At 36.5% G+C, this 16544-nt stretch overlaps 1 protein-coding gene across 1 annotated transcript in view; it reads right to left on the reverse strand.

Moving 5' to 3' along the window:
- Positions 1–16544, reverse strand: part of PPP1R3A (protein phosphatase 1 regulatory subunit 3A) — a 28176-nt gene that overhangs the window by 5322 nt on the left and 6310 nt on the right. The window contains exons 2-3 of the mRNA XM_083859975.1: positions 1286–1344; positions 1043–1179 (exon numbers count right to left, since the gene is read on the reverse strand). Coding sequence (XP_083716101.1) covers positions 1043–1179; positions 1286–1344 — 196 coding nt within the window. The remainder of the gene's footprint in view (positions 1–1042; positions 1180–1285; positions 1345–16544) is intronic.

Consider the following 16544-nt stretch of genomic DNA (forward strand, 5'->3'; position numbering starts at 1 on the left):
AAATTAACATCTAAATTATAGCTACCCCATCATTTATTGTATGGACAAGTCTGGCAATTGATAAACAAATGGTTATATTTGATCCTCTTTTTTGTAAAAGGATGGACTGAGAACAACAAGGGATTTTAGAGGTCCTCATTTCCGTGTTTGGCCATAAAGAAAAAAAGAACCAAAACGTTGACTTTCGGGCAGTGAAAGGTCCAACAATAGGAAAAAATTTTAAACTTTTTAAAGTAAAAGACAAGCATAAATTATATTAAAATGAGAGGAATTTTTCTCTCTATCAACAAGAAAAAAAGAACCGTTCCCCTCTTCCTCTCTTGTCTGATTCAGCATTCACATTTTCACAGGTGATAGCTATTATAATCTATGATTATGAATATGTGCACCCAAATGATATGAGCTGAGAACAGACACTGAGAATAATAGATTGCTGTACGTTTCTCATTTATTGCCATTTTTTCTTTCATACTGAAAAATGCAAGGCAAACTACACACGCACATGCATGCACACAAATCCAAATAGATTGAATACTCACTGAGTGTGAAATTCATTGTAAAAAATATAATGTAAGATACTGATATAGAAGAGTTTTCTAATATACATATATATATATACTTATTATGCTCATATAATTATAATTTCAAAAATCTCATAAGTAAAGAGTACTACAAATATAAAAATTTTACAAATAGAAAGCATATATTTAAAAACATTTCCATCCTAGAGACTAGGAGGAGAGATTATTTTTTTTAAATATTACCATTCTAATTCCTTAGAACTGTCTTTTAGAGCCTCTGGTAAAGAAATAAAAGGGAGAAGTCATTAATTTAAGACCAGAAAAAGTTGATGCACTATACCAAAATCAAAGTACCTTCTATTGTTGAATCAGTTACAGATTCAGTGTAAGTACAGACCAGGGCTTTACATTTGTAAATTAGTACATCAGTCAGCTCTGTTAAAAGGGGGCATTTCACCAGCTTTGAAGCGTAAATGGATTCAAATCATTTAATACTGTAGATATAATTGTATAACACTTACCAGCAACTCTAATTCTTTTTCATCATCTTTGTGATCACCCTGGTTGTTTTTTGCATTTTTCTCTTTTGTATTTTCATTAGTTAGCTTGGTGTCTTTGTCTTCTGCTTGTGAATAAACAATCTCTGGGATGTTTGTGTCTGAAGAGTTAAAAAAACAGTTGAATAATTTCTGTGAAGTTGGTTGTTACACTATTTTTAATTAACATGTGCAGTAAGGAAGAACTAATTAAACTGGGTGTTGTACCTGAAGTCCTTGGGTTATTCCATGTGCTATCATCAGACGTTGCCAATATTTCTTCTTTTCTGTTAAAAAAAAAAACAAACTTGCGTTATTCTGCAAAAATTATTGTTCTAATTCCCCTTAGACTCAAATAAAAAGACTACTAGTTAATTACACAACATTTTGAATGCTGTTTGAAATTCTGAAAGTAACAGCTACATAAAATGTAGTGCTTTTTGAGTGACCTGATATTAAGGCTTGGTCATAGGAAAGAATTGGGCAAGAAAATGAGGATATGTTGACCTCCAGACTACATTGCAAATCTGATGGGTTTTCCTAAGCCTTTTCTGAGAAAGCACACAAAGGTGATTAGATGGGTCAGTGACAGGAGAGCATAATTTTGGGGTCAGGCAAGGGTCTGGAAGGATATATGTGTTCAAGAGTCCAGGGCTCTCTCTTGCTTGTGTTTTTCAAATATTTGTATGTTTACAGAGATGGCTGGGAAAAAGCATCTCTGTTACCCAAAATAAATCAAAAGATTCTCCCTTCATGTGCACAACATAAATCCTGTTGCTAAACTATGCCTGGCCAGTAGGAATGAATGCTGCTTCCCTCAGCCAGTGCAATTTTTTCTGTTGCTTTGCTGGCTGTAAAAACAAAGCTCAGGTTCAACACAAAAAACACCTACAGAGAGATGCTGAGTGCCTGCAGTGCTCATCGATATCAATTGATATCAATCAAACTGCCAAGTCCTAGCAGTTCAACCTGTGTGTTTATAGGAATATAACCTTTAGTGGAAAAGGAAAAAAAAATGTTAAGAGAATGTCACTTACGTAAAATGTAAATTATTATATCACTCCTAATGACTCGTCTATGAGGAGCAATTTTTTTTCTTTAGGTCTTAATTTATGTGATTTTCAACCAGCCGTCCACCTCTGTTTCTGAAAATTACATTCTAATTTTCAAATATTAATCTTTTCTCCTTCTATTTTCTTCTAGTGTCTTTCATTTGAATTGATATAACATTAACTCTGCCACCTAAATGCTTAATTCAGAAGGAGGATGCTAAATTTATACTCTATTAAAAGAACATAGACATCTACTGTCACCGACTTTTTAAAAACCAATCTTAATAGGGTTTACCAGACTAAAGCAGACAGAAGCTCTTGCCATCTGATCTAGCATCTGATTTCTGACACTAGCCACTATCAGATACTTCAGGGGAAGATGTAGAGTTTTTGTAGGAAAATACCTTGAGTAATTTGCACGGCCCCCTTAAATTTTCTCTTGGCCATTTTTTTGTTAGAAGCTGTCCTTGAAGCACAAGATTTAATGCTCTCTCAGCAATTCTTTTTCAACATTAATTGCAATAATGCTAAATATTCTTGCAATCTGTTTGAATGTCATGTTGCTCTTGAATTCTGGTATATGCATAACCTCTATGTGTTTTTCACTCTTCCACTCACATCACACTAAGTTGTACTTTCCCTTGCCTGCAGTTGCTATAATCTGCATTTCATCCTGAAAAATGTAGCAGAACCACTTTTTTTTTTTTTTTTTTTTCAGTTGATCTGTGGAGGTTTTAAGGCAAATAATTAGTGCTTATTATTTATACATAGTGGTTTGGGGATGGTGGTTTGGGTTGGGTTTTTTACTGTTCAAAGGCTTGGCTTAGTGTTACATCTAGTTCCCAGTTTTCTTCTCCTCTTTTGCATCTTTTTCACTTACCTGCTTTCATAAATCTAGGCATTGTGTAAGTTGGGGCTTAACCATTATACAGATGCATCAAAACATTTAGGTGTTATTAGGGTGTCTGAAAAAGCCCCATATTGGGAGCCAAGACATGTATAACACATGAACAGAATTGCCACCCTAAAACAATGATCCCAAAACCACATGGGCCCAGAAGGAAACCTTCCACTGCTTTCCAGTGGGGAAAAAAACCCCAACACATTCTAAAGTGTCTACATTTCTTTGAACACAGCTGACAACGTTGACTACATGACTATAGTGTTCAGCCATATGGATACCACAACTCTTGGAAAGCAGGAATGGCACTATTTGCTGCTAGAAGGATCTCTTGTCTACTTCTTAAAGGAACAAGTTTGACATTTTTTTTTTCATTCAAGAAGCATTCCCAGAAGAAGGGAAGCTGTTAATGTCTATATCTAGCCTAATATTCTACTGCTAGCTAGACTTCACAGCAACTACTGTGGCATCCAAGTAGCAGTGCCACTTTCAGCTTCTATCACACCCTCATGTGATAAAAAACCCCAATGAACATCATTCATGCAAAATTACCCAGATTACCACAACACAGAATACTTGGGGAAAAACTGGAGGGCAGATTTGCCTACTCTGAATGGAGTTGGATGTACAAGCAGGATCTTTACTCTTTACCTTAATTTTCATACCTTGGAAGAAAGGAGAAACTGAATTCTGCCTTATTTCCTGTGTTTCCTATGCAGCGAATATTTTTTGTTTTGATTAAGAAATTTTCAGTGTAAAAATATAGACACAGTTTGAATAAGGATAAAAGGATGAATCAGGATGTTAAAGATGAGTACCTATTTATAAACCTTTCAAAGTACAGGTAAAGAGATGCTTCAAAATGGATAATTACGGGTGTGTGCCAGGATAGTGTCACCTTATCTAGCCTTATTGTTTTAACATCTGTGTACAGGCAATCTTGTATATCATCGCTACTGCCAGTGGTGAGAGATTATCACTTCCAAAAGGAGATTCATTCCCTCTAACATGGGAATCATGAGTAAGATGGAGAGACATCCTTCAAAGGCACTTCTTTACTTCTGAAAGAGACTGACCATAAAGGCAACCTACATGTTTGGCCATTATCTAAACCTGCATGACTCTCACCTTGTAACTCTAAATTCAAACTGGAATGTAGTTATGGAGTTTTAGTGGCTGGGACTAATACTCAATGTATGTGTGATCTGAACCCCTCAGTTTTACTTTTGCTGTGATTAGAGCTGAATTTTTCCTTAATTTTTGTTCTAGTAGCATTGGGAGCCTTAGTCCACAGGTTCCTTTTCACAACAGCAATACAGGTAAAAAATTACAATGATAACACAGCCTCACAGCTACACTGCAGGGCTTGTAGCATAATTTCTTTCCTATTGCACTTAATTTTATAAAGATTTCTGGTTTATAGCCCATTATTTTTGCACACCTGTCCTGCAAATACCTGAGTACAGGGAATGTCAATGTAACAGTTATTTTACTTCATTTTAGATCAGAAATATCTGTCCTCATATAATTATTCTCAAGGGAAATTTAAAATTGGCTTAAATTGAGGATATTGCTACTGCAAAGCATAAAACAATAGTAATTTAAATCACTACTTCAATTGAAAAAATGATATTTTGAGGCTACGGGTACATATAACTACAGAAAAAAAATCTCAAACTTATTTGTATATCCTAAGGACTGAAATACTTCCCAAAAGCCAATAAAAATTACCCCCTTCATCAAACAGGGGCAATTAGAAGGTGTTTGTCTAGTTTGTAAGCTTTTTCTCCATATTTCTCTGTAAAGAGCTCAGAATTCCATGAGCAGATTTTTAAATTAGAATATTAATTAAGCTTTTGTTTCAGAAATTAATTATTTCACTTTGTTTTGAACTGTGGTCTAAATTTGCCTACATGATGAGACACAACATTTGTATTCTGTTAAAAAGGGTTTAGTTTTATTTTTAAGTGATCTGGGTATTCTGACAACAATACGAGCTAAAAAAAAAAAAAAAAAAAAAGTCAGATTATTCAATTCCATTCCAGAATAAGTAGCCATAAACCTGCAGAAGCTCTGTTGCTTTTTCTCATTTAGCTGAATGGAGCACATCTTCATAAAATACACCAGGAACTTAGGAACTTCTACCAGCTTTAAAACCCCAAAACTATGCTCTTATGATCCATTCTTGGTGATATTATCATTCACTTGGATTGAGTTATGGAAATAAATCAGGACTGAAAACGTTATCATTGTAATTTTGCATTAGAAAAAACAAATATTAGGTTCAGGGCTTGTTAGTAGGACTGAGAGGACTGAAAACATGATTGACATTATGTGAAGGAGTTCAGAAGTTCCAAAGTTATGTGGAATTGGCATCCCAGAGAGGAAATATTAAACTTGAACCCTAAAGATGTGAAGAGTAGACAGGAAATGTCTAAGTGACAAGAAAAAAATGAGCCAATAGACAATGTTGGAATAAACTCAGACGTGTCAAGGCTTTTGAACTAGCCCTTTTAAGTTAAACAAGTTTTTTTTAGAAGTGAGATTTCATCAAAATCTCAGATAATCTATATGTAACCCCACAAACAAAAGACTTCTCATGAACTCTTCTACCATAGTGTTAGTACTGGGGCAGATTCTTATAGGAAGAGAAATTTTTCAGGGCATAACTGATAGGAACTGTAGTTTAGAAAATTATTTTATCCAGTCTGGGAGCAGAACTTGTTGTTTAAATATGGTCCAATTAGGAGAAGTGGATAATCTCCAACCCAAATATGAGATACTCAACAGAGGAAAACACATATTGGTTTAAAACCTTTGCTATTCAGATCTATTCTAGTGGTCCTATACTGTAGCAATATCAGAAGAGTAGAAAAAGTAGAAGCTATATTTAGGAAAAAGAAGAGAAATAGTGTCAAGGCAACTACAGGCCCTGGTGTCTTCAAAAAGTTTTCACAATAGACTTAAAACAAAAATGAAAGAAGAAATATAGATAAATGGAAAATGGTTTAAAAATGCCAGACTCACCTGATAATATCTGTCTTTGATAAGATTACTGTATTTCCCTTGTCTAAAAATCAGTTATCTGGACTTCATTAAAGCATTTGTTGTGCAGCCACATGGGAAATTTATTAATTAAATGGGAGGAGAGGGAGATGAGCATAAGAGTTGGGCGGTGGGAGAGGGGCTCGGTGCCAAGCAGGGTCCCAGGAGCTGGGCTGTGGAGCTAGCAGGCATCGCTGGGGAATTGGAGAGGACCAGTCATGTAATCAGACTTACTCAGTCATGTTATTACAGACCAAAGCACAAGAAGTCAAAGTTAAATTAAATCCGTGGCAGTGAGGAAGTTGGGAAACATCACCAACACAGAGGATGATTGAAAGAAATCAGTGGCCTGGAGGATCAGAATAATAGATAAGGGATGAAATTCAAAATTATAAAGTGTCAGGTTATACATTTAGGGACTAGAAAGAGTTTCTGCCACAAAACTAGGCCTCAGAATTTGGAAGAAACAGGTGAACAAGAAAAATAGTAGGGCTTTTTTTGCCAGAAACCATTTCCAAGCCACTGGTGTGAGATGAGATAGACACTGTGACATAAAGGCAAACCAAGTTCAGCAGTAATGTCTCAGGGAAGGTAGTCCCAGTTATGAAAGATTTCCAAGAAATATTCATATTGTGGCACCAGGCACCAATGAGAACTCCTCTACAGTGTCTACAGAACTCCTCTACAGTCTACAGTGTCCAAGAAAGATCGATTCAAACTGAAACATGTTCAGAAGAGGACTAGAACAAGACTGACAGGATGAAAAATCTATATTAACCAAGGAGACAGATCGAGTAGTTCTATTTTCAGCATAAGAAAATAAAGTCTGAGAGGAGGAATAAATTCCCTTTATTGATATAGCAAAGGGGTAAATACTCAAAAGACAAAAAAAGCAGCAAGACTGTCAATGCATTAATATAAAGAGTTCACAAAAACATTTGATGGGAAAATTTAAAAGAAGATCTATAAGCATTAGAAAAGTATATCCTGGAGTTTATCAGACACAAGAAACTTGTGACCTTCTTGGTCTCAGTATGGAAACATGAATATATTTTTCTGAATGAGATTATGCAACACATTTCCCAAGAGAATAAGACTTCATGATCCCATGGTCACAAACAAGCCCTATTTCAAATGCTCCTGTGCAGCTTTATGCCCTGAGAGCTATGCTTGCAGGAGTTTTCGCTATGGAACAGGAGGTGCTTTGGTCTGGCCTGAAATAGGTTTGGGATTATAGCCAGGAATAACCAGCTTCTTCACAGTGGGTGGGGTTTATCGTAGCTTGCCATGATTTTAATTAACACACCAATATTTGCTTAAAGTAGTGTCTGTATGTTTGTGCAACTCATGGTACCATTTACTTTGTTCTGTGCTATATTCACTTATGCTTATATCCACTTATATCCACAGATATGTTCTGTGCCATATCTAAATCACATAACATTTATTTTTAAAACTGTGGAAAAAAGGCTAAAATTGTTGGATTACAAAGTATGGAAAGATGAAAATGTACCTGAAAAACTCTGAAATTAATGCAACCTGATCAATTTTATACTATCTCATATTTAAAAGAAAATGTGGGATAATATTATTTAGTCTGAAATTCAGGGAGGTCTGAGGTTGTTAAAGTATTCAAAGAATGTATTTCTCAAATATTTAGTTAAAATATGTAAAAGGGAAACAGTTTTTAACACTATTTTATTTAAAAATAGTCTTAGCTTTTGTGGATTCTTTCATGCTTCTGATTTTTACTGTAGATTCAAAATTAAACATAATCAAAATTCTACCCTGAAGGTAGAATTGAATGTATTGAGGTGTGTCCTCACGAAAAGAGCTGGCAAGACTGAAGTTGCTAACCAAAACCATAGTTATATTTTAATTTCAGATTTCTAAGCCTAAGAGTAACCTCATAAAGCAGCAGCCTTCAATATAACTAGTGCTTTTGGATCTAGCACCAAAAATAGTCAGCCTTGCTGAAGAATGATGCCACTGGGACATAAACAACATGTGAGATCCCTGAAATGAAGTAGTTACATACATCAGCAGTGTTTTACTGAGAAGTAGAAGAGCAAAAAGTAAATTAGTGTAGTACTCATGTTTGAGCTGTTACTGGAGCCAAACAGGCAATCCTGCACAGAACTGTAACCCCACGGAGCTGGGAAAGGGAATATGGGGAGGGAAGGGCAGGCAGCTTAGTTTGGGTATTTTTATATCATTAGCAGCAGATGTAATTTCAGAAGGAAGTAGAGAAGGAAATATCTGCATTTAAACAAGCAACAACAAAAATTATTTTAAAATGTTTATGTTCACATCAAAAGCAAAAACCTGCAAGATGTCTTGAAGACCTGGATGAGAAACTAGAGAAAAGGCTTTCGACATGTAATTCTAAAATTCAGTAATATTGTATGCAATATCATTTGAAATCCACAAACATGCCACAAGAATAAATTTCTCAGGAAGAAGGAATTTTTGAGAAGATTAAGGAAGATTTTGTAGGTGTAAAGTTCTAAGCAGAGCTTTAAATTTCTCTTCAATTGCTTGTAAGGCTCAGAATAATAAGATTTCTAGATAATTTTTACCAACATAACGCCCATAACAGTTGGTTTGCTTTAAAATATTGCTCTATTTGTATTGGTCCTAAAATACCAGTTGGACAGGGGAGAAAATATATCTGAAACCAATTCACACTGAAAGGAAAATGCAAGAAGGGAAAAAGGCCTTAATACTATTAAAAAAAAAACAAACCCCACAACAAAAACAAAACCAAAAAACAAGTAATAAAGCAAAGCAAAACATAAGCTTCATTCTGTTTCAGGAGCCACCAAGGATCCTGATGGGTCACCTTCAAAGTGTAGACTTTGACTTCTTTTGTGATAGTGTCTCCATAGCTAATTTTACTCTATCTCACTGACTGAATATACGAACTAAATATTTAATGAGTAAAGACCAACTCATTCCTTGCCTCCATGTTGCTCAGTACAAAACTCACTACAGGGACAAGTCTCCCTACTGACTTAAACTGATATCTGTGTTCTCAGAATTTGAAGTTATAATTTAAGAATACAACCACTCCACAATTTATTATCACATGCAGTTGTTAGTCTCAAGCCCTGATGCTGCCAGGGAATTCCCAGCTGAGCTCAGGAAGAGGAGGTACAGCCCTGGCTTGAGGCCACCTTTGCGCCTCCAGGGGCCTTGCCTCACTGTGCCGCAGCACCATGATGTGGTGTAGAGATGACAAGGGGGCTCAGAGTTACCTGTCTATGCACTGCCATAAGAGGGCAAATATATTATTTCTCCTCTGGAAAATTTCTGACCTGGAAGACGGCCTGCTGGAGGTGTGTCCAGTGGCCTCACCACTGATCAGTGCTTGACCTCCTATTTCAGGACTCTTGAAACCTGGGAAGCCACAACACATCTTCAGCAGAGATGCATGCAGTGAGACACGTTTGTGTGCCACCGCCTGTGTGTTATGGAGAGAAGACATAAAGTGCATGTTCAGCTTCCCAGGAGCAGAGGCTCCAGTGCCCAGCAGTGCCTGGCAGTGCTGGCCTCACTGGAGCAAACCAGATGGTGGGCAATAGGATCTGGCCACCTCCAGAGTTCTACCTGTAAGTTGTATCTATCCAGGCTTTGAGCTCCCTGTGTCTACAAAAAAGTAAAAGCCTTGATAAAGCTAAGGAGCAAAATCAGTTATTGCCAGACCTGGTGCTTCTTATTTGTTTACCTGTATATTTTGTCTAAATGAAGGCAGAATATTATTTTTATGAACAGTATGCTCTCATTTGGAATTGACACTAATGAATGCAAGGCCCTTTCCCCCTCTTGTTTGTACCATCAAATTAATTAGCTCTATTGTGACATCAGTATTTTTCTCAAGTAGTTCAAGGCTTGAGCCTTTCTTTTTCTAAAGGGCATCTTCAGTGCCCTTTATCAACCATAAGAATCATGCATCACTTGTATTTTTCATAACTAATGCTGTTTATTATAAAAACTGATTGTGATGTGAAGATTGTTATACCGTGTGGCAAATTGCCCAAACAATTACAGTAAATGCATGAGCCATAAACTGTACTGCCAAGGACACTGGTAGGTTAGCTCTTATAAAAGAAACAATTAGAGTCTGAGGTGAAAATAATAGAGATGAGATGACAGTTATTGAAAAGGCAGAACATCCAGTTTAATGTTGTAAATATAGGTTTGTAGATTACACTGATGGTTTTAAAGTGTTCATGACTTATTGAATGGAATAGAATATTCCATACTTTAGAATGGGGCCATAATTATTATTTCCTTTTAATTGTGATGTCTGATGCATTTGTGAGCAGTTGTTGAGAACATCTTCACATTATACTGATTCTATTTCTAAATTATTATCCTGCTTAAAGGGTTGGAGGGGTTTTTTATTATTTTACTTTCTTCGCATTTTGTTGTTCAGGGTCTGTTCTGAACAAAGTATTTTCCCTTGAGGAACGTGGAGTGCTTAGAGGGTTACAGCAATAATTATTTCAGTTTCAGCCTACACACTTCACTGCTTTAAATCATCATTAGAAGTTTCATCCCTCAGCAACTCCTGCTGAGACAGTCTTAAACTCCAAGAAACAATTAGATAGGAATAGCTAATCTTTATAGCAACTTGTATATAAAGGTGTTGATAAGAATTTGCTAGAAATTAAGGGAATATTTTTTTTCTTAGAAATCATCTAAATACAGAAAAAGGTTATTGCTATGATTGCTAAGGAATTTCCATAATTCAAACCAGATTTGGAGTGTATGAATATTAGGGTGCACAAAAAAAAGATGTGCACTGTACAGGAGGATGTGTTGCAATAAACTATGTTATATATAAAGAAAATGCAAGAAAAACGACATTACTGCCTGAGACTATTAAACAATCCCCTGTTTGTTTTTTTTTTTTAAAGACAAGACATAGGGATAAAATAAAATAAAATAAAATTATAATGTTAGACCCTAGGGAGAGCACTAAACACCTGGACACAGAATTATGGCTGTCCAAGAAGGTAGAGGTACTGGGTACATAAAATCAGAGCAGGGAAGGTCTTCCCAGGGTTTAGAGGAGATGAAGTGAGCAGCAGGGCAAAGATAGCAACCAGCAAAGGGCTGTCAGTGTGAGCAGCCTGCGTGCGTTCTGAACTACCAAACCCATTAGTCAGGGGAAGCTGGAAAAAGCTCTAAAGTGGCTCTGAAAGCAAGATGCAAGGAAACTAAGTATTCATCTAAAACACTTTTCAGAGAAATGCTTTAGGTCGTTTTCAGGCTTTTACATACTGTTATAAAAGGATGATCTTAATATGAGGTAGGAGTGTCAGAGCTGTGTTGGAATTTGATGGAGCTGCACTGAAGTACAGGGAAGTGCTGTGGAGCAAAGCTGGGGAGGTGGCAGAGCTTTGTGCCTGGGCAGTGTCTGCATCCTCAGGCTGAAATAATTGCCTCTTTCCAAAACTAAAGGTAGAGTCCTGGGAACGAGACCTCAAGTATAGCAGAAGCCAACAGCCACACTAATTAAAGACAGACCAAGCCTGCACAGAGCAGGGTGAGCACAATGTGGAGAATTGCTGTCCATGCTGACAACAAAACAGAAGACAACTGAAGCTCAGCCAGCACCGTTCCTCGCTTCTGTGCTCCTAATGCACACTCCTGAATTTTGACTTCTCTTTTGGCTTTACCTGAAATATGTCCAGTTCCCACCTAAAAGCATTTTGGCTTGAAATGATCCCTCCTTGTGGAAATGGCATGTTATATATGCCTGAACCATAACACTGTTATTATATCATGTGTGGCAGTATCATGGCCTTCTGTTTATGTGATTACTTTCTTTCAGGAGGTATCTAAAAAATAGAACCACAACAGAAAAATAATGTAATGTAAACAATGCAGGAAATCATAATTTAAAATTATGTTAAATTCAAAACTGATTGAGACCAAAAAGGAAAATATTCAGAAGCAAAAACTGCAGACAAAATCAACATCTATAAATGAAGAGCTGTGTGAACACTAAGCAGAAATAACTGAATAATATTTTAAAATATTGCCATTATAACTGATCTTATTAAATTGAAGCTGTATGTAAAATAGGAGCCCTGATTATGAATCTAGGCAAGACTGATTTTCTTACATGACCTTCAACTACCAGCAGTGTTAGAGAAGGCTCAACCTAGTTCTTAGTAAATAGGTGTCACCCAACAAATGGGACTGACACTAATTAGCCTCATTGCTGATAGCCAGGAAACAGAGGACAGAGGCAGGAGAGGGCGTGGTGCACTCATTATTCGAGCAGTAGGTGAGGGCACTTGCCGGCTGGCATGGCAAAGGGGGCTGGCACTGTGGCTGCTGTTCGGAAACTACCCCGGGAGTAGAAGACTTCACTTCCAGGAGAGTCAGCTTCTCAAACTTCACAAGCATTTTGAATGAAAAAAGAGCCACAAAAAACCCCTACTTAAATGTTTGAAATTTGAGGAAGACAATATAAACCTGTGGTATTTCTCCACCTCGAGGAGAAAGACCCCTTAGTTTTTGTCTTCTCAGCTAAGAAAAGGGGCTGTTACCTGAAGAGGAGAGTAGGTGAGCCTGAAAAAAGACAATTAAGGACTTTCAGTAACTTCTACACAAGGAGAAATTAGAAAAGAAGTTTGGAAAGTGAAGTTGAAAAAGATGCTCAGAATAAGCAATATATGGTATTATGATTAATAGTATCAAGGGGGGACAATTGATCAAGAGAGCAGCTGTAAGGGAATTTAAGCATTTTTTCTGCAAAGATAATTCCCAGCAGGATTCAGACAATGTTTGTAATAAATCTATTTTTATTAAGATTATTGGATTGGTGTTATCCAGGGGATTATATTTTCCAATTACTATTATTTTCATTTTTCTGTCTTAGTTTGTGATTGAAGCAGGGACATGGGTGGCACAGAACAAAATGCATTGGCCTGACTTGGGATGAGAATAATCATCGCCTCAAAGCAAACAAAGTCCCAAGAAATTAGTCTTTATTTTCTAGCTCATTAAAAAAGACCTTGAGTTTTAATAGAAAACATTCATACTTTTTTTTTTTTTTTAATATAGATGTATATCTGTCCATTTGAAGATTTTATTGCCGTCCAATCTGAACCAGGAGCCCAACACCAGTTTGATGCCACGTTCAGACCTTTAATATAGCACTGTCTGTCCACAGATCTCATGAGTATAGGTATGAAGCCTGCAGAAGAGCCCACTGCATAATAAGTCAGTTATACCTCAAATTAAGCTATAGCAGGAACAGTTATCCTGTTTATAAACAGGAACACTGGCACTTCTTTTTTTCAGATCCCTTCATGGTTGCTCTGTCACGATTGTTATACCTTATTGTGATATCCATGTAGCAATGTTGAAGCAGTACCTGTTCTTAAATGTTACACAACAATTTTATATGCAGATTGGTCAGAAAATTCATTGAGTCATTTCAACAAATGAGCTAAGTATTCCATAAACAGAGAACTTCTTTCAAAAAGATTCTCCAGTGTAGTGTTAGAAAGTCTATTGACAGATCCATTGTGAATTAGTAATGCAGGACTTTTCTATTTGGATATCTATCTCCAGGGCCAAGCTGCTGAAAAAGACTGAAAAGGTGAGTGAGCAATCAAGTTTTCTGATGGCTAGGCTTGGCCTAATGTCAGAGGATATGCTTCATAGGTCACTATTTTGTCTGGAAGAGTCATGGTCAACTATCAAAATGGTTTTGTAGAAAGGAGCTGGGAGTTGTGCCCCTTTGTTCTTCTCTTGCTTCTTTTTCCCCTGCTTTAAAATGTTGGAGAAGAGAAACTTACAAGATATGCCTATTTTTGATAAATCTAAGAGGAGGAAAATACTAACCTATGTTGCCTCTGGTCTTTTTCTGAATCTCACATGGGAAAATAGAGAAGCAGCAGTCTTTTCCTGACATATCAGAAGATAGTATTTTCTGAGAGGCTGCCTGCAGTGTATTGGGGCGCATATACAGGAAAGTGCTAAGTGCCTTAGATAGACTGTAGAGAGATAGATGGCAGTCAGGTGAGACTATGACACAGATACCACTCCTGGGGAGGAGAACAGAAAGGGTGACCATAAAAAAAAAAAAACAAAAAAAAAAAAACCACCTTAGACAGCTGTTCTTAAGAGAGGGCAATTATGGTCTAAATCTTGGAAAGTGATTGTAAATTCAATAAGTATTTAGATAAGATGAAAATGCCAGGTGTTATCATGACAAGAAACTTTTCTAACTTTTTTTTTAGTTTTACATGTGCTTACTGCCACACAGCAAGAAGGCAGCTGTATCAATATTTCTATCAAGAAGATATGGAAAAAAACTAGGAGACACTGGTTCAGGTTTACTAGGGTAGCTGCAGAGACTGAAAAACTCCCCAACTCTCTACCATAACATGAAATGTTTCAGCGTAGCATATTTATCACCCAGCATCTATAAACATTATTGCAAGGAGCAACAGTTGTAGATTGCAACAAAATGGAAATGCCAATCCACTTGGTGCACCTAAATGCAAGGTAAAAAAACCTGCCAGCTTTGCTTGGCTCACATTCAGTTGTGTAGCCCAGTGCCCTTTAGGACTACACTTAGTGACCAGCAGTAATAAATCTTCAGGTTTAGTGTTAGAGTATCAGCTGGTTTCACAAATCAGAAGGAGAGTGGAAAACCAAGCCTCCTATTATGTTTTGGCATGTCAACTAATACTTCTTGTGTGTGTCACTGAAGGTCTAGGGATCAAATAGCCCCTTCTAACATTCTCCCACGGTGTTTAAAAGGTCTTACCCTCTCCTTTGCCCTAAGGCAAGGACTTCATTTAATTTTCAAAGTATTTGTTTGGACCATTTTTTCCACCGTTTTTTAGATGAGAAGATACTCCACATTTTATATTAAAAATACCATGGGTAATTGGTTCTCTGAACCTACACTGCAACTTCAATTTCATTGCTACAATTTGCTTCATTTTCAGAGTTGCAGTGCTGAGACTAGATCACAGCTTAAAGTTCATAATCAGAATAAACAGCTCAAATGACACTGATAGTCATTGCAATGATTAAACATGACTCCAGTGCTCTCAGCTAATGTTGCACTAACTTTAAACATCTTTTCAAGACTAACATTTAGCAAAGTCAAGGTGAATGTAATGGAACAATTTTTTTTTGCAACTCAACATTTATGAACTATAGTACCTGAATGGTGGACAGGAGAGAGTATTGAAATTGTCATTTACAGCCTGGTTCAATTTGCAAAATAGATCTCTTCCTAAACAAAAGGATCATTGAACATAGAGGAGTTCATTTAGCGATGTACTTCTATTTTTCCAGGGGTCCTTAACCAGCAATCTGAAAGAGCATCTGGTCCTGTAAATATTAATATTCAAGGATAGTTTTATGCATGAAGAATTCTACAAAGTTCAGTTAGACCCCTGATGTTCATTAAATTATTTATTGTGCCTATTGCAGGAACAAACCAGTTGCTGAATTAAAAAGTTCCATGAGTGAGTCATAATAGTGTTACAGCATTGGCATATTTAAATAAGTTGATGAAATTGTAGTAACTGTAAAAAAGTCTTACAAGCTTTTTTTCTTACTTGCTTAAATCCAAGCAATGCATGTATAATACAAGCACTTATCATGGCTGAGAAATGACACCCAGACTACAGAGCAATTGTTTTATATGATTTCATGCAAATAACTGAAAAAGCTTTGTAGCAACCAATATTTCCCACACAATAGAACACAAATTTCTGTTCTGTAGCATTGGTGAGAGCAGTTTCTAAAGTAGATCATGGAAATAAATGAGAAACTGCTGACACTAATAAATTCCAGTGTAAATACTAGGATTGCTAGTACAGCAACGTTATTTTCATGTGTTGTTCCCTTAAATTTTAGAAGCTTCCTTTAATATTTCTAGTGCAATAAATGGATGGCAGATGGGTGGCACAGTTTACAACCACCAAAAGCAAAAATGTGTCAGGTTTTCAGCTTTCAGGTACTCTTCAATTAGGAGACCACAAGTAAAGGAAGAATGTGTCTATTTGTCTGTGCATGCCATTCTCATCCACATCTTCCATCTCTTTAACAATTCTGTGATAGCATTCAAAGACTTAGGCCATTAACCTAAATGTCTATCTTTAAGGTCTTTAATATGTTTCATATTTCAAATAGTATGCATGCCCAGATTTCAAAATATTATGATTAAACAGACAGAAGAAAACCATTGAACATAGTTTCTGGCCAAGTAGGATTGTTCTCTATAGAATATTTTTCAAGTGGTTTATCTTAGCTTATTTTAAATTATTTTGGAGAGTAAGGCTGCAGCAATTTCCTCAAAAGATAATCCTAGAGTTGCTGTTAAGAAGCATTCCTAATGCTGAGTCAGATTCAGTTCCACAGCTTGCTTTTATCCCACTTGTCTGAATAATATATTTTAGAGCACCTTAAATAATTATCCTCTGTCCCTGGTAATTATGGT

The sequence above is a fragment of the Zosterops lateralis genome (assembly GCF_965231275.1).
Source record: "Zosterops lateralis genome assembly, chromosome: 4".
Classification (NCBI taxonomy): domain Eukaryota; kingdom Metazoa; phylum Chordata; class Aves; order Passeriformes; family Zosteropidae; genus Zosterops; species Zosterops lateralis.